This window comes from Pongo abelii, chromosome 1 (genome assembly GCF_028885655.2).
Source record: "Pongo abelii isolate AG06213 chromosome 1, NHGRI_mPonAbe1-v2.0_pri, whole genome shotgun sequence".
NCBI classification, from domain to species: domain Eukaryota; kingdom Metazoa; phylum Chordata; class Mammalia; order Primates; family Hominidae; genus Pongo; species Pongo abelii.
The window spans coordinates 191,296,494-191,315,084 of NC_071985.2; the positions used below are offsets into that span (position 1 = coordinate 191,296,494).

Consider the following 18,591-nt stretch of genomic DNA (forward strand, 5'->3'; position numbering starts at 1 on the left):
AGTCCTGTGTCCCTACCCTGGCCCAGCTGGCTCCCTGCCCCTAGTGCCCAGGGCTGGTCCCCTGAGAGAGTACCTCCTCTTTGGGGCTGGATTGAGGGTGTGTGTCCGAGGCTTGGCCTTCTTCGAGGAGCTCCTGTTCAGTCCAGCCACACACACACCTTTCCCTTCAACTTTGGAGGAGAAAGAAACCCAGTGGAGGGAAGAGGAATAACCATATGAGGAAGGTGGGGAGTTGGCCAATTTACTGAGTGTCCCATGTGTCGGCTCCTTCCTCAGCCCCTCACTGTAGCCTCCACTATCAACCTGGAAGAAAGGGATTATTAGTCTCATTTTACAGAGGGGAAAACAGCCTCACAAAGGTTCTGTAACAGGCCATGGGCACATGGCTGTGGGAAGCGTAGGAGCTCGATTTAAATCCAGACCTTACTCCTCAGTTCTGTGCTCAGCCAAAGCACTCCTGTGGGTCCCAGGAACCACATGGACACCCTGGAGGTCCTGACAGATGAGTGTGCCTACCAGTGCCAATGCTGGCGACAGGCCAAGCTGGCACCTAGCGGGGGCCCTGCTCTCTATCAAAGCCAGATTCCAGGAGGCCTTTTATTGCGTCTCAAACAAAAACCAGGCTGCAGGCTGGAGCTGGGGGCCCAGTAATCAGCCGCACCGCTCTCAGGCAGAGGAAGGACAGCCTGGGCTTGGCCACGTGGAGCTACGATGCCTGGGCGCTGGTCCTTTGCCTCTCCCTAAAAATCAGCACACTGGCTCCTACTCATTAGGCACCTATGGTGTTCCTGGAGCTTCACACCCATTTTCTCCATTCCCCATACAACATGCAGAATTTGCAGGTTCCAGAGTGTCCAGCATCACGGAGCCAAGCCAGGACGTGGGGCCTGAACTCTGCCCCTCACAGTGCCCCGCAGTGGATCGCCTGGCTCCCATATGCCACAAACACTGCCTGTGAGCACCACTGGGCTGGACCGGAGCCAGCATGGGGGGCACAGCCAGGAAGCAGGCTGCAGCCTGGCCTCATGCTCTGGGCTTCTCTCTTCCAGGATGGAAATTTCTCTTTTTCTCTGGAGTCAGTGAAGAAGCTTAAAGACCTCCAGGAGCCCCAGGAGCCCAGGGTTGGGAAACTCAGGAAGTTTGCACCCATCCCTGGTGAACCTGTGGTTCCCATCCTCTGTAGCAACCCGAACTTTCCAGAAGAACTCAAGCCTCTCTGCAAGAAGCCCAATGCCCAGGAGATACTTCAGAGGCTGGGTGAGCAGCCTCCTTCCTCTCTGATTGGTGGGGCTCGGGAATACTCTGGTGGCACTTGAGGAAGAGATGTGCTCTGATTGGTGGGATTTGGAGGAAGGGCTCAGCTCTGACTGGTGGAACTAGGGAGCTTGGCTCTGATTGGTGGGTCTGTTCCATGCCCACTTCAGTTCCAAGTTGTAGCTGCTGAGGTTTGGGAATTAAGACCGTTCATCTGGTCTTAGTTGCCTCTCTTTCTGGTGGAATCTCTGCTTTGATTGGTTAGTTTGAGTGGTCTGCGTGCCCTGGTTTGGGGCAAAAAGCCCAGTAGGTCAGAATACGGGCCTGCTGAGATTCTCCTGGGGCTGGGTGGTGACATATAAGCTCTGGGCCAAGGGCGGCAGGGGCCTCGCGAGGAAATGCTGGTTCTCACGAGGCTCCATCTCTGTTGTGCAGAGGAAATCGCTGAGGACCCGAGCACATGTGAGATCTGTGCCTACGCTGCCTGTACTGGATGCTAGGGGGGCTTGCCCACTGCCTGCCTCCCCTCCGCAGCAGGGAAGCTCTTTCCTCCGCAGGAAGGGCCACCCATGATACTCCACTCCCAGCAGCTCAACCTACCCTGGTCCAGTTGGGAGGAGCAGCCCGGGGAGGAACTGGGTGACTGGAGGCCTCGCCCCAACGCTGTCTTTCCCTGCCACTCCAACCCCCAGCTAATAAAGCAGATTCCAGAGTACTCTGGGTGTTGCCTTCCTTCCTTCCTTCATCCCTAGTCTACCCTGCCCTGGAAGCTCGGGATGTAATGTACTGAGCGAAGGACCCCACTCTCCCTGCTAAGCTGCTCACTGTCCCTGGGGCTGCCACAACACAGAGGCGTAGAGAGGATCTGGATCTCCAAACCACCGAGGCAGCGGGTGGTGGGGAGGGTTTGGTTTTCTTTCACATCTCCTGAGGTCACCAAATTCACTGAGCCACATGTAAGCACGGGAGCCAGTCTGAGCTGGTTTGGACGAACAACACGGGCACTTGGCCCACTAGGAGACTGGCACCAAACTCTTGGGTATTCAAGGACTTGGCTCCCACCAGCCATGCTAGTGTGGCCTCCAGCCCTGACCACATCCCAAACCACACCTCTTGCCATTTCCTCTGCTGCTGCTCACCTCTCCACTGCCCCTCGTCCCACACTGCTGTCCAGGCAAACTCCTACTCAGGCTCCAAGGCTTTCGTTCCATGGCCTCTCCTCAAGACAACTTTCTCAACCCCCCAGGAAGAGTCTCAGTGTTCCCATTGTGACCTTGACCTTGGTGCTTTCTGGGCACTGTGATCACCCACAACCCTTGCACAGCGCTGGCCACCCTGTTGTGTAATGGCTTCTGTGCCTGGGGAAGTCTCTCTGACCTCCAGACCCACATGGATAATTGCATGAGGATATAAAACAGGGCAAGGTCCCAGCCACAGCTTTTCCAAGTACTGTGTGATCTTTGGAAAGTCACCTTCCCTCTCTGTGCCTCCACCTCTTCCTCTATAAAACTGGGACACTAATATTTCCTGCCTCCCAGGCTGGGTGAAATAATGCGTATAAAGCCCTCAGTTCAGGCCTGACACAAACGTAAGATGAATTCAATAAGTGGTAAAACAAACTAGAGAAAAGGGGACCAGGATCAGGCTGAAAGTGGTTCAGACAGGGTGAGGAGGCAGGGTGTGGAAGTGAGGCCTATTAGCAAAGGCAGAGGCAACAAAAAAAAAGAGGAGGCAGAACTCCCAAGGGTCCATCCTGAGGAGTGGGGTGGAGGGGAAGTGTCACAAGGGGGATTCCATGGGCTTCAGAATTCAAAACATAAGATCTCTTCTAGTTGAGATCAGGAAGGCTTTATGAAAGGGGAAGGGCAAGTGCATTTGCATCACCCCTCGGGATTTGCACTGGGATGCAGGGAATTTCAAAACCATTGTGGAAGTAGGGAGAAAGAGAGTGTTGCAGAAGGTGGGAATGGTGCAGACAGACACAAAGACACTGGAATGGTTCAGTCAGGACAGAGTGGAGCTTGGGATGGCAGACAGGACTGAGTTTGAGCCTTACTGTGTCATTTACAAGCTGAGTGTCCCTCTCTGAGGCTTGGTTTCTCATCTGAAAGTGAGGATGATAACAGACCCTACCTCCCAAGGTTGGTGGGGGATTAAGTGAGATGTATGGTGGAGTAGAATCATTTAATGCCCTAACTCTGGAGCCAGACTCTTTGGGTATAAATCCTGGCTCTGTCTTTTACAGCTATGTGCCTTTAGGCAGGCTACCTAGCCTGTTCTCTCCTCAGTTTTCTCATCTGTAAAATGGGGAAGATAAGAATCCATATATCGTAGGGTTGAGTGAAGAGTAAATGAAAAAATGCTGGAAAAATTCTTAAAACTCCCCTGGTTTTGAACAACCACTGGGTCAAATAAGAAATCAAAAGAGAAATTGAAAAGTATCTTGAGACAAGTGAAAACAAAAATACAGCATACAAAAGCTTATGGGGTGCAGCAAAAGCAGTTCAAAGAGGAACATTTATAGCAATAAATGCCTACATCAAAAAAGAAAAAAGATTTCATATAAACAACCTATTGTTATACCTCAAGGAACTAAAAAAGAAGAACAAACTAAGCCCAAAGTTAACGAAGAAAAGAAAAGATCAGAGCAGAAATAACTGAAATAGAAACTAGAAAAACAATAGAAAAGATCAACAAAAGTAAGAGTTGGGTTTTTGAAAAGATAAAATTGCAAAATCTTTAGCTAGACTAAGAAAAAGGGAGAAGACTCAAAAGCACTGGAAGCTATCCCTTTAACATCAGGAACAAGACAAGGGTGCCCATTCTTGCCACTTTTATTCAACGTAGTACTGTACTGGAAGTCCTAACCAGAGCAATTAAGCAAGAAAAAGAAATAAAAAAGCATCCAACTTGGAAAGGAAGAAGTTAAATTGTTTGTATTTGCAAATGACATCATCTTATGTATAGAAAACTCTAGAGACTCTACTAAAAAGCTATTAGAACTAATAAGCAAATTTAGTAAAGTTGCAGATTACAAAATCAACATACAAAAATCAGTAGCATTTCTATAATTAACAATGAATGATCTGAAAAAGAAATCAAGAAAACAATCCCATTTAAACAGCAGCAACAACAACACATATCTTAGGAATAAATTTAACCAATGATGGAAAAGAATCATACACTAGAAAAACATAAAACATTGATGAAAGAAATTAAACAAGATGCAAATAAATGGAAAGGTATTCCATGTTCACGGATTGGAAGAATTAATATTTTTTAAATGTTTATACTATCCAGAATGATCCACAGATTTAATGCAATCCCTATCAAAATTCCAATTACATTTTTTCACAGAAATAGGAAAAACAATCCTAAATTCCCCAAATAGCCAAAGCAATGTTGAGCAAAAAAGAAAAAGCTGGAAGCGTCACACTACTTGATCTCAAAATCTACTACAGAGCTGTAGAACAGCATAGTACTGGCACAAAGCAGACAACGAGACTAATGGAACAGAATAGAGAGAGCCCAGAAATAAATCTACACATTTACAATCTGATCTTTGACAAAAGTGCCAAGATCACACAATGGGGAAAGGACAGTCTCTTCAATAAATGGTATTGGGACATGCAGAAAAATGAAATTAGACACTTACCTAACCTTATGTACAAAAATTAACTCAAAATGGATTAAAGTCTTAAACTTAAGACCTGAAACTATAAAGCTACTGGAAGAAGCCAGGAGCAGTGGTGAATGCCTGTAGTCCCAGCTACTCGGAAGCTTGAGGCAAGAGGATCACTGGAGCCCAGGAATTCGAGGCCAGCCTACACAACACAGTGAGACCTTGCCAAAAACAAACAAACAAACACCAAAACCCAAAACAAAACAAAGTAACAACAACAACAAAAAATGTACTAGAGGAAACATAGAGGAAAACTTCTTGACATTGGTCTTGGCAAAGATTTCTTGCCTATGATCCCAAAACCACAGGCAACAAAACCAAAAATAGACAAAAAGGAGTGCAGCAAATTAAACTGCTTCTGCACAGGTAAGGAATGAAAAGAATATATAGAATGAGACAAAATATTTCAAATGAAACATATGCTAGTGGATTAATATCCAAAATATATACAGAATTCAAACAACTCAATAGCAAGAAAACAAATAACCCAATTTAAAAACAGGCAAAGCAACTGAATAGACATTTTTCTTTTTTTTTTTTGAGACGGAGTCTTGCTCTGCCACCCAGGCTGGAGTGTAGTGTTGTGATCTTGGCTCACTGCAACTTCCGCCTCCTGAGTTCAAGCAATTCTCCTGCCTCAGCCTCCCGAGTAGCTGGGATTACAGCCATGTGCCACCATGCCCTGTTAATTTTTGTATTTTTAGTAGAGATGGGGTTTCACCATGTTGGTCAGGCTGGTCTAGAGCTCCTGACCTGAGGTGATCCACCCGCCTCGGCCTCCCAAAGTGCTGGGATTACAGTGGTGGGCCACGGCATCTGGTGACATTTTTCAAAAGAAGACATACAAAAGGCAAGGAGGCATATGAGAAGGTGCTCAACATCACTAATCAACAGGGAAATGCAAATTAAAATCATGACGAGATATCACCTCACATCTGTAGGAAGGATTTTTGTCAAAACAGAAAAAAAAAGATGCTTGCTGGGTATGGGGGCACCCACCTGTATGTAATCCTAGCTACCTGAGAGGCTGAGAAGGGAGGATCACTTGAGCATGGGAGTTTGAGACCAACCTGGGCAACATAGCAAAATCTCATCTCAAATAAATAAATAAATAGATAAATACACACACACATTAGCAAAAAGAAAAGATAACAATTGTTGGCAAGGGTGTGGAGAAAATGGAACCCTCACACACTGTTGGTGGAAAGATAATTTAGCATAGCCATTATGGAAAACGGTATGAAGTTTCCTCAAAAAATTAAAACTAGAAATGCCATACAATCCAGCAATCCCACTTCTGGGCATATAGCCAAAAATACGAAATCAGTATGTCAAAGAAATATCTACAGTCTCATATCTATTTCAGCATGATTCACAATAGTCAAGATATAGAATCAACCAAGGTATCTATCAACAAATGCATGGATCAAGGAAATGTGATATATATACACAATGAAATACTATTCAGCCTTAAAAAAGAAAAAATCCTGTCGTGGGTGACGAAGTGGATGAAACTGGGGGACATTACACTAAGTGAAATAACCCAGGCACAGAAAGACAAATCCTACTTGAGCTCACTGAAATGTGGAATCTAAAAAAGTTGAACTCATAGAAGTAGAGTAGAATAGTGGTTACCAGGGGTTGGGGTTTGGGAGGAAGTGGGGAGATGATAAACAAAGAAGAAGGAAAAGAAGAAGCTCCGCCAGGCCCACAGAGAGCAGCTCGTTGATGTTGGTATCATTACTGCTTCTTGGCAGAAGCACAGCCATGTGGCTGGCACATGGCGGGACTCAGACAGCGGCAGTTCTCTTTGCTGTCTCCAGCAGGCAGGTGGGAAGCCAGCGTAGCTGCAGGAAGCAGTGGGAGATGAGTCTAGATCTAGATAGTGCACAAGCTCCGGTTAGACTTGGTAGGTGGCAGTGTGGAACCGCGGAGTAGGGGCACCATCAGAGTTGTGCTGCGGTGCTCCTCTGGCATGGTGGGCATGGAGGGCCCACAGGACGCAGGGCCAGGAAGGAAGGTCTGGCCTGGCCCAAAGGTAGTGATAAAGGCCCCAGTGAGTGAGGATGGAGGGGTGAGAAGTAGGGGCCCAGAGAACTGCAGGAGGCATTGCAAAGGCCCTTCACCAGCCTTGCCTGTGGGGTGAGGGCAAGGAGGAACCTGTAGCCTGGGAGATTGCAGGACTCGTGAGCAGAACTAAGCAGCTGTCTCGGGCATGCACCCGGGTCTTCGGGAGCTGAGTTCAGATGGCACAGCCCCTTGCCCTCCAACTTTGCTCCTCCCCGGCTGTCCAGGACCAAGGCTTTGGGGGACCCCACTCTGGAAAGGCCCTGCTCCCAGAAGTTCCCAGCATGGCTCCCGGCCTGAATAAAGTCACTGAGGTTGGCTGCAAGGATGTGGAGGCTGCACTGGGCCCCCATCAGGCATCATCAGCTGGAGCAAGGCAGTAATATGGTGGTCAGAGCATGGACCCTGGCCCACATGTCCTGGGAAGTGCCCTGCCTTGTCACTTTGCTTGGTCTATGATCTGGGCTTAGTTTTTCTCTCCGTACGTGACTCTTCTTAGACTGGGTGGGGTGATAATAACAGTATCTACTTCATCGGTCTGTTGTGAGGACTCCATGAATTACCATGAGTGCCAAGTGAGTAGGATAGTGCCTGGGATAGAGCGAATGCTCAATAAACATTGGCTATTATAATTACAATAATAATTATTATTTTTATTTTTTTTTCAATTTTTTTCTGAGACAGGGTCTTGTTCTTGTCGCCCAGGCTGGAGTGCAGTGGTGCGATCTTGGCTCACTGCAACCTCCACCTCCTGGGTTCAAGTGATTCTCTTGCCTCAGCCTCCCGAGTAGCTGGGATTACACGCCTGGCTAATTTTTGTATTTAGTGAAGACGGGGTTTCGCCATGTTGGCCAGGCTGGTCTCAAACTCCCGACCTCAGTGATCCTCCCATCTTGACCTCCTAAAGTGCTGGGGTTACAGGCGTGAGTCACCCAGCCTATAATTATTATTATTTTTAAAGACAGGGTCTTGCTGTGTTGCCAAGGCTGGACTGCAGTGGTGTGATCGCAGCTCACTATCGCCTCAACCTCCCAGGTTCAAGTGATCCTCCTGTCTCAGCCTCCTGAGTAGCTGGAACTACAGGCAAGTGCCAATATTCCTGGCGAATTTTCAATTTTTTCATAGAGATGGGATCTCCCTATGTTGCCCAGGTTTGTCTCAAACTCATGGCCTCAAGCAATCCTCCCATCATGGCCTCCTAAAGTACTGGAATTACAGGTGTGAGCCACTGTGCCTGGCCTTTGTTGGCTATTAATTATTATTAATATTCCTCAGGCTGCCAGGATGGAGAGAGGGTGGGAAGGCCTCCCAGCTGGAGCTGGCCAGATGGTCCCTGTGGGGTTGGGAAAAGTGGGAGCTTGGGAGTGAGGATGAAGGCCAAGGGCCGATCTTCTCAGGCAGGCCCCAGGCAGAGTCGGCCCTGATTACGGCTTGGGAGGGCATGCTGCTTGAATCTTCCCTCCACTCTGTCCCTCTCTCTCACCTCCTCCCTGCCCCAACCCCACTCCTGGGTCAGGAGCACAGGTGCTCTTGCTCCGAAGCTGGGGAGTCCTTGAGTTCAGCCTGGGGGTCGCCAGGTCTGGCTGGCTCTGTGGCTTCTGAGCTCTGTGATCCTGGATGCCTCATTCCTGCTCCGAGCCTCAGTTCCCTCGTATTTGGGATGGGGTTCAATCAATCAACTCCCTGGGCCTTGAAAACTTCAGGAAAATTCCTGACTGGTATTTTTAGTCCAACCTTTCTCCTCAACACATACTTCTTCTCCAGAAGCTCCTCCCATGGCTCCTGGGGATGAACAAAGGACACGTGGACTCGTGTGTTATAGAATCTTTATTCAGGAGCTGGGCTGCCTCAGGGGCCTGACCCTCCAACTCTGTGTCCGATTGCTTTGCACCAGATCCAGCTGCTCAGGCCCTGGAAGGGTGGTGATGACCACGGTGGCCAGGGACCCATCTTGAGCATGGATGGTGATGGGAGGCTGCCAGGGTGGTGGGCTGAAGGGCGAGGTATCCCCGGTGGGCTCAGGGCACCCAGGGCCATCTCAGAGGCAGCCGGTACACGCAACATTCACACACAGCTCACAGTCGTCATTGGCGATGGTCCCTGGGCAGGGAGAGAACTGGTCAGTTGACCCGAACCTGGGCCCTCTGTGGCCAGGCAGCAGAAAAGGTCTGCTTGGGAGTGGGCAGCATCTTCCACAGATGGGGAGCAGGAACCTCTAGAGGTGGAGTGAGGGCTTGGGTTCAAGTCCCAGATGCTCTCCTTCCTAGCGGCGACTGGGCAAGTCACTCACACTCCCTGTGCATGAGATTTCTTGTTTGCTAAATGGACAGGGTCACCGTGAGGAGATAACGCAGGACCGACATGTCCCGGCACACAGTAGGTGCTCAGTAAGTGCTAGCTAGTTGCTACATTCTCCTGCCCGGCTCTGCACCATCCCTCAATTTTCAGCTTGGCTGACACCTCCTCTTGGAAGCCTTTCAGACCCCCGTCCCACCGCAGATGTCAGCCACCTCTTTTTTCTGCTCCATGCAGCCATTGTCTGTTGATGGGTCTGTGCCTGGCGTGGACTAAGGGGATGAAGCGGGTTCCAGGCATGCCTGACTCACAGTGCCCAAACCAGGGAGTCCTGAGAGCCAGCGGAACAGGGCCTGAGTTACTTGAATCTCCCCATCCTCAGCTGCTGGGTGCTTAAGAGAAACAACCCAGGTGGAGGAGCCTGGGCGTGGGAGGAGACATAGCAGAAAGGTTCCGCAGGGAGCAGGGGCACTTACTCAGGGTCTTGAAGATGCTGGAAGCCTCCTTCGAGGCGCAGACAGGCTGGAGGTCCTGGGGCAGAGCAGGGTGGTGGCACATGGCGGGCAGGAGGCTCTGGGCCTGCAGGCGGGGGCTGGGTGTCCACTGTGCCTCCAGGTCACTCAGCTTCTTCATGGATTCCAGCTGGACCCGGAAGCCTTGGTACTACAGGCAGGGGAGAGGATATAGGAGCAGATCAAGACCTGGGCCGGGGCAGGCACTGCCATGACACCCAGGGTCGCTCAAACCCTGCAGATCCTCCGGAGCCTTCCCCATCTCTATGGGAAGTCCAGGGCCACACTGAAAAGAGCCGCTGGGGTGGGAGGTGTGAGGAAGAAGCAGCGAGACTGTGGAGCACGGTGGTTCAAGGCTTTAGAGACAGACAAGTCCTGGTTCAAATCCCACCTCTGCCAGTGACCGGCTGCCTGTCTGTTCCCCACTCAGCCTCAGCTCCCTCATCTGACATCTCCCATGGGGCCTGGTACCAGGACACACTCGCCAACTTAGTATGCCTGCCTGAGCTGACATGGCAGAGTGATGACAGCCCCAGGTAGCTGGTCTCTGAGGCCAGGACTGTTGGGGAGGCCAAGTCTCCTGTACCTCTCTCTGGGATCCACTTTGTTCTTCCCAAGGAGACCATGCCCAGAGTCAGGGGTGTGACACCCAGGGCCACAGACGTCTCTGCTATGCTGGGCGAGGCCAGCAGCATCCTCTGTGACGTGGCAGACAGGCCCTGCTGTGACGACTCCTGCCAGTCTCCCATGTCCCCTGGAAGGGTACTGGAACCCCCACAGTCTTCTATCAGGCCTTTGCACGTGCTGTGCTCTCGGCCTGGAACAGTCTCCCCATTCTCTGTGTCTGGCAACCTCCTGTTCATCTTGCAGTGCCAGCTCAAGGGTTACCTCTCAGGAAAATTATTCTGGAGCCTGTCCTCCTCCACCCACATGTGGGTGAATATACGGAACTGTGGGAGCATAACAGGGGGTCTCCTTCCCTTTCTGGGCTCCTCCCATGCAGGGAGGAGCCTTCTGTTCCACACCCTGACCTCTGTGACCAGCATGGGCCTTCGAGGGGAGCAGTGCTGAATCAGTTTGGTGTTGTCATCGCCATCATCACTGCCATCAACATCTGGCTGCCCCCACCCACCAGCTGCCTTGGTCCTGGGGCTGTGATGGGTGTTGGGCTGAGCCCCGGGCCCCGTGCTCCCCCGGTGGCCCCAGAATTCCCAGTACACCCTCTCCAGCCTAACCTCCCACCGTGGGGCCCTTCAGGCAAAGGGCACGCTGGCCAAGGGACTCACCTGGATGTAGACTGACTGTGTGCTCTGCAGCAGCAGCAGGAGGACCACGGCCACTCCTGGCAGGAGCCCTGACACAGCCCTGCAGCCCATCGTGCTCCCTGGGTTCCCCCTGCCGCTGTCCACCGTCTCCCATCTGTGTCCCTGCCTAGCACCTCCTTATAGGTCAGGCTCCGTAGCCCTGGTCACTCATTAACTGGCCAGCTGGGGTGGGGTTGACAGCTAGCTGGCTCTCTGACAAGCCGGGGCTGGTTCCTAGGAAGGGGGTTGGGGGCGAGGAGGGCAGGAGCCCAGAGTCTATGGGAACACAGTGCTTGAACACCGAGTGCCTGCCATGTGCCGGGCTCTCCATGGGGGCCTTGGAGCACATCATCATTCACTCCTCAAGACACCTGTGTGGGTGTGATGATAGGGAGGCCATTTTACAGACAGGAAAAGTGAGGCTCAGGAGGGAGTGTGGCTTGCCCCAGGTCACGGAGCTAGTTAATGTCAGAGAAGGGGCTCCAGCCAGGTGTCCTTGGCCCAGGTCAGCCCATGGTCATTTCTCTGGGGGAAGGATACAGACAGACAGGCTGGTCCAGGGCAAAGTGGGCAGACACGGCTGATTTCAGGGTTCTCAAGGCCGCACTCCCCCAAGACCCACATCTCTCTCACTCCCTCTCCTCAGTGCTATTTAACGACTATCTTTCAGACCAGTCCTGGTCCCAGGTTTTGAACCTGCCTCTGTCTGCCATATCCCACCTGTGCCTGGGTGCTGTCAGGCCATGTTTGACCTATCTCATCTGTCTGTGCTTTCAGAAGCCAATAGCCTAATCCAGCAAGGAGGAAAAGGCAGTCATGTTGGAGGCAGATTGACCTGAATTCAAATTCTGGTCCTACTGCAGCTGTGTGATTTAGGATAAGTCACATCAATTCTAATGGAACCTTAGTTTTCTCTTCCATCAAATGGGCATGATACAGCCCCTCGCATAATGTTGCTGTGAGGGCCCCGGCCCACCTGAGGTTGCCCTTATCTCCTGGATAATGCATCCATAGCAGCCCCTGAATCTTACAGTTGCCTTCTAGGCAATGCATAACCTACTGCCCCAGTGGTTGAAGGTTGGGTCAGAGAGAAGAGGGCAAAGTCTCTAAGGGTGATATCACCACTGCCATACCAGGCAGCTGTAAACAGTGCCTGTGCCAGGGCTCATCTCTGCCAGGCACAGACTCTGGCATGTGGCGGGCTCCCCTGACGTTGAGCCTGAATGTTGGATTGAAGCCCTGATAGCTCACTTTGGCATTTAAGATGCCACTCCCAAAAGTGGCTAAAATCTGATGTCATCGTGCTTCCCCAACCCTATCTGCACAGGTCTAATCCCATCTCATGTCTTTGCCTATTCATTCCACCTGCCTGAAATGCCATCTTCCTTTTTCTTATCTCAGACTGAAATGAAGAAGCTCAAGTGAACTTTGGAATTTCTTATGTATTGCTTTGAATCCAGACTTCAGCCTTTGCTCTTTAGAGTCTGTGGAAATGAAGGGAATGTTACATGCCCTCTAATCTGTAAAATGAAAACAACCATCTGGGAACAACAGCTCTCATTTCTTGAATACTGTGCACAAAGCTATGTTAGTCATAATCCCATTGAATCCTAAAGGATAGGCATAATGGTTATTCCCATTTCACAGATGAGTAACCTGAGGCCCAATGAAGTGCCATGTTTGTTGTCACTGTGGGAGCAAGAGGGGTGAGCAGATTTTCTACCTGGAATTCTTGCCTTTGCTCAGCCTGTGGTGTTATAGAAAAAGGAACCCAGGACTTAGACATAAGGAGAGCTGGGTTCAAACCCAAATGCCAGCACTTACCAGCTGTGTGATCTTTGGTACATTACTTAGCTTCTCTGAGCCTCCGCTTCTTCATCAGTAAAGTAGAGAAAATGGTAATAATAATTTTTAAAAAGGCCTCATAGTGGTCGTTGTAAGGAAAAACTGAACGATACCTGTCCCAGGAGAGCCTGTGACTTTCCCTAAAACCAACCATTTCCCCAGCATGTGCCTGGCTTATGGGGGATGCGTCATGAAGGGGGGTTTCCCTGCCTCTCCTTATGGAACTCCCATGACAAGCCCCATCTCTCAATCTATAGCGGGACAAGTGCTGCTTTCTGACTTGCACAGGCTGAACTCAATGCTGGGCTGGAATGTCCAGACCTGGGTATGATCAACTGTAGGACCTTGGACAAGCGACGACCTCTGTGATCTCGGTTTCTCATTTGTAAAAATAATGTGACTTCTCCAGTGTTTGAGGTTGTTATGAGGCTGCTTGATACCTAAATCTATGGTCTTTCCACGAGAGGAAGCTCATCTCCCTTGACCCCCATATCAATGGGACACACTTGTAGGGTCTGGGGGCCCCTTGGCCATGGTCTCTGTCCTTTCTTCGCCCTGTGGCTCCTCCAGCCAGGGCCTGTCATGTGTCAGTCTTCCCTGGGAACCAGGTATGACTTCCCTATCTGCCTAACATGACTCAAGTTTATTTGTCAAACCCACCTCCTCCTAATCTCTTTCTAAATGACCCACCATCCATCACAACCAACTTGGCCACAGACGCAAATCCTTGACGCTACCCCTGGCCAGCCCATGTGCATTGACGTGGTATTATCAGGGCACTTCCTTCTTTATGGATATGGGAAGTGACTGTCACAAGAGCCTGGAGCTCACCCTGTGTGGAAGCCTCAATCACAGATGCGGGGTGGGTGACAGTTTGCCCGTGTGCATTTGGGCAGCTCTGCTCTCTATCCTGGCCTCTCTGTTCAGTGCCCACTGCTATGGTGCCCAGAACCCAGGGCTCTCCCTGCCCCAAACTGCCCAGTTCCCCACAGCATTTGTCATAGCTGACCACTCCGTCTTTCTCGGAGTAAAGTGCTTTCACCATTTGGCTCCCAGGACTCTCCACATTTTCTGCCAATCTCACTGGCTCCATATTCTCAGCTTCCTTCCTTCGTTTTTCCTTCTCTTCCTGACCTCTAGGTGTTAGAGTGCCCAGGGGGCACCAAGGCTGTCTTTGGACCTCTTTCTTCCTGTCTGTAATCACCCCCTCAGTGATTTATCCCATCGCAAGGACTTTAATGCCATCAACACTCTGTTTACGCCATAGCCTGGCCTTTCTTCTCAGTCCCAAACTCATTTATCTACCGGCTCCCTCAGTGCCTCTCATACCGGTTGATAGTACTACCATTCACCCAGTTGTCAAGTCAAAAATCTGGGAGTCATCCTTGATGTCTCTTTTTTATTTGCCAAATTAAATTCACTAGCAAATCCAGTTGGCTCTACCTTCAAGATACTTCTAGATTCCACCCATATCTCATCATCTCCACTGCTATGATCAAGGTTCAAGCTATCATCACAGGTTGAATGGATTATTGCAATAGCCTTGTATTAGGCAGGGTTCTCCAGATAAGCAGAACATACACACACACACACCCACACACAGACACAGAACACACACACACACACACACACATCCTGTATAGAGATATATATTTCTTATTAGAAAGTCTACTGATTATAAATGTTAATCACATTGAAAAAAATCTTACTTCAGAGAGCTTCTCCCATCACTCCTAACTCTTTTAACTTGCTTTCTCGTAGCACCTGTCATATATATCCATCTAAATTTTTGCATCTTTCTGTCTCCTAGAATGTAAGTTCTATTCCAGTAAAGAATTTGTCTGTTTTGTTCTCCTAAAACAATACCTGGCACATTTATCCTATTGGATAGATCTATCTATGTATCATCTACCTAGATTTATTTTAAAGAACTGGCTCACATGATTGTTGAGCTGGTAAGTCTGAAATCTGTAGGGAAGTTTGGCTGGCTGGAAATTCAGATTAGATTTGATATTGCAGTCTTGACTCTGAAATCTGCAGGGCAGGCTAGCAGGTGAGAAACTTAGGGTTCCTATGTTGCAGTCGTTGAGGCAAAATGCTTCTTCCTGAAGAAGGCCTTTACTGTTTTTTTTTTCTTTTGAGATGGAGTCTTGTTCTGTCACCTCAACGACTTTGATTAAGCAGATGACCCTTCATAATGGTCACTGCACTCCAGTCTTGTTCTGTCACCCATGCGGGAGTGCAGTGGTGCGATCTCAGCTCACTGTAACCTCCGCCTCCCAGGTTCAAGCAATTCTCCTGCCTCAGCCTCCTGAGTAGCTGGGATTACAGGAACCCACCACAATGCGCAGTTGATTTTTGTATTTTTAGTAGAGATGGGGCTTTGCCACATTGGCCAAGCTGGTCTTGAACTCCTGACCTCAGGTGATCCATGTGCCTTGACCACCCAAGGTCTTTTCTCTTAAGGCTTTCAACTGATTGGATAGAAAGCCCACCTACCATTATGAAGGGTCATCTGCTTAATCAAAGTCTACTGATTATAAATGTTTATCACATAAAAATTATTTTCACAGCAACATCTAGACTGGTGTTTTATCAAACAGCTGGGCATCATGACCTGGCCAAGGTGACACATAAAATTAACCATCGCAAGCACCCGTACAGATCTCCCTGGACCTTCTCCAGGCCTTTCTCCATGTAGCTGCCAGAGGAATCCTGTTAAATTCTAAGTCAGATCATCATGTCTCTCCCGTGCTCACACCTACTAGCGGCTTTCTGCTTCACTCAGAGGAAAATCCAAAGGCTTCTGCCTACAAGGACCATTTGGCATCCTATCTTTATCTTTGACCTCAACTCCAAAAACTCTGCCCTTCACTCTCTGAGTTTCAGCCACCCTAGCTTCCTTGAGGTCCCCCAGACACACCAAGATTATTTACCTTTAGGTCTTTGCTCTTCATCCCTCTCTTCATTCAGGTCTCTGCTCAAATGCCACTTCCTCAGAGATCTTTCTTGATCCTCCTCCCTCAGAGAGTTTCCCCATCACTCCTAATTCTCTTACCCTCCTTCTCATAGCACCTGTCATATATACACATCTCATTTCTTGCATCTTTCTATTAGAGTAAGGAATTTGCCTGTTTTATTCTCCCAAAACAATACCTGGCACATAATTGGTGCTCAGCAAATACTTGATGAATTGAATAAATGGATATGATTCAAGTGTCTATTCCACCAAGCACTAGATATTTAGCTTTCGGCCATTTCCTATTTCTCTGAGCCTTAATCACCTCATCTAGCATCTTGCTGGCATGTGGTAGGTGTTCAAAAAATGTATGTTATTATTGTTTTCATAGTTGTGAAATCACTTGTTTACTGAGAAACAGAATGCTTTTTGTGTTTTGTGTGCATAGACGCCCCTAGGGCATTCGATCATTTAATCAAAAATGATTTACTGATAGCCTATTATGTACTAGTATGGGATACAGCACTTAACAAAACAGACAAACCACTGCCCACAGGGCAGTTTGGTGACTTGGATAGGGAGGCAGGAATAGAGATGATGAGAAAGGGTTGGATTCTAGAGATTCTCTGAAGCCAGAGGCCTCAGGATTTTGTGTGCTTGGATGGAAAGAGTGGATGAAGAGAGCAGTCCAGGACAACTCTATGGTTGCCTCAAGTCAATTAGTGCTGCCATTTACTGAGATGAGAAATGGGAAGGAACATGTCAGGTGAGTGTATCAAGAGCTGGGTCTGGACACATTAAACTTGAGATGCCTGTTTGAGATGTGAGTAAAGGAGTGGGCCACAGATATAGATAGCGTGGTCGTCAAGTGTATCTGGTGCTCAGAGACCTGAAACTGGATTAAGAGAGTGACAGGATGGAGAGGAGAGGTCCCAGGGCTGAGCTCTAGGGCACTGTAATACCTGGAGATGAGGCAGAGAAGGAGGAACCAGCAGAGTGGATGGTGGGGAAGGAACAGTTGATGAAGAACAAAAAGAGACTTGCTTCTTTGAAGCCCAATGAAGAAAGGGCTTCAGGAGCAAGAACATGCTCACTTCGTCAAATGTGGCTAGCTCTAGCAAAATGAAGACAGAGAATTGTCCTTGGATTTGGCAATATGGAAGTCACTGCTGACTTTGATAAGACCAATTCCAACAGTGGTGAGGATGAAAACCCAATTGGAATGAGTTCAAGAAAAGATAGGAGGATAGAAAGTGGACCCGATGCCCTTAACTATCACTTCACATCAAAGCATAAAACAGAGAGATGAAAAATTTAAGGTAGGATCAACACATGAACAGTTGATCTGTAAGACTCTGTAGGGAGAGTTGTATAAACCAAGATGTGATAGATTTCCCAGAAGCCCTCCAGATGAATCTGGTTTTTCCCCGGAGAGGTGGGTGATCTAATGAGTGGTTCTATTTTTGCTATGGTCACCAGTAAACTCAGAACCACATTTTGCTCCAACATTAGTGACTGTACTAAAGTTCATTCAATCTGTGTCTTCCCCTTTGACTTACTTTCCCAGTCTACCCATATTGTACTGACCTTGTTACATAAGCATGTGCGCGGACACACACACGCACACACGCCCGTCAGGTTTGTTTATACGAATGCTTCCAAGGTGCAACACCTTTCTGGCCTGGGGTTGGGTAACAGGTATTTAACACAAATGTGAATCAGGGCTGCCCCCTGGTGATAGCGGGGAAGACTGCAGACGGGGAATGAGTCCTAATCGATTTCCCTGAGGCACCACCTTGAGAGTTAATGGGGTGAGCAGACATTTCTGCGCTTTGCTTTGAGGGGTAACAGAGAGCCTCCCTGTCCCCATGTCTGCGCCTGGGGGTCCTACCAGCATGACCGTGACAGTCACCATCAGCGATGCTCCTTGGGGGTGCGGGGAGAGGAGGTGTGCGGGGTCGTTACCAAAAAGCCCCTGCTGATGCCCGAGTCCTGGGGTCTGCAGAGAGGAGATGCGGAGGTGAACAGTGGGGCTGAAGGGAAGAGAGGAGGAAGTTCAGGCCCCAGGTGGGACCTGCGTTGAAGTCGGGTCTTGGGGGCAGCCAAGGGCAGAGGGAGAACTACAAGGAGGACACGGGGCCCCCAGAGACCAGCTTCGCCTGAGTGTTCTGTGAGGAGGAGAGGTGCATGGCTCTGACCCGGCTTCCTTGCCCATGGCCACACTGCAGGTGTGAAAGGCGCGTGTGTGTGTGGTAGGGGTGGGGGTTGTATCTGTGTGTGAACATGTGTGTACATGCCCCAAGCCCTGGTGAGAATGTGCGTGGGAACATGTGTATCCAGGTGTGCTTTTCATGTCCGCGCGTGTCCACATGTGAGAGTGATTATGTGTGTGTATTCGTGTGTACGTGTGAGTGCTCTCGTGTGTGTAGGGGAGCATGTTGTGTGTCCGTGTGTGTGAGGATCGTGTGCTGGTGTGTGGGAGTATGTGTATATGGGAGTGCTTTCTGTGTCTGTGTGTGTATCTGCATGTGAGAGTGTGGGCATGTGTATGTGAGCCTGTGTCAGCACGTGTGTGAGTGGATGTGTGTGTGTGTGTGGCATATGGGAGCGTGTGTGAGTGGTTTCTTGCTGTGTGTGTGAGTGTGTCTGTGACCGTGTGGATGTGAGGGTGTG

At 49.4% G+C, this 18,591-nt stretch overlaps 2 protein-coding genes across 3 annotated transcripts; one reads left to right on the top strand and one right to left on the bottom strand.

The window, feature by feature from the left end:
- Nucleotides 1–604: 604 nt before the first annotated feature.
- On the top strand, nucleotides 605–1,969 carry GUCA2A (guanylate cyclase activator 2A). The gene is made up of 3 exons (XM_054537177.1): nucleotides 605–954; nucleotides 1,050–1,257; nucleotides 1,690–1,969. The coding sequence occupies exons 1-3, from the start codon at nucleotides 937–939 to the stop codon at nucleotides 1,752–1,754; spliced, it is 291 nt and encodes a 96-aa protein (XP_054393152.1). The 5' UTR covers nucleotides 605–936; the 3' UTR covers nucleotides 1,755–1,969.
- Nucleotides 1,970–8,930: 6,961 nt separating this feature from the next.
- On the bottom strand, nucleotides 8,931–11,186 carry GUCA2B (guanylate cyclase activator 2B). Of its 2 annotated transcripts, XM_002810968.4 has the most exons (3): nucleotides 11,097–11,186; nucleotides 9,775–9,961; nucleotides 8,931–9,103 (listed from the first exon to the last, which is right to left on the bottom strand). In XM_002810968.4, the coding sequence occupies exons 1-3, from the start codon at nucleotides 11,184–11,186 to the stop codon at nucleotides 9,042–9,044; spliced, it is 339 nt and encodes a 112-aa protein (XP_002811014.1). In that variant the 3' UTR covers nucleotides 8,931–9,041. The 2 variants fall into 2 exon arrangements, 1 of the variants encoding a protein (XP_002811014.1); XR_008527100.2 differs by lacking the exons at nucleotides 8,931–9,103; nucleotides 11,097–11,186 and adding an exon at nucleotides 10,397–10,464 and having other exon boundaries at nucleotides 9,843–9,961.
- Nucleotides 11,187–18,591: the final 7,405 nt, after the last annotated feature.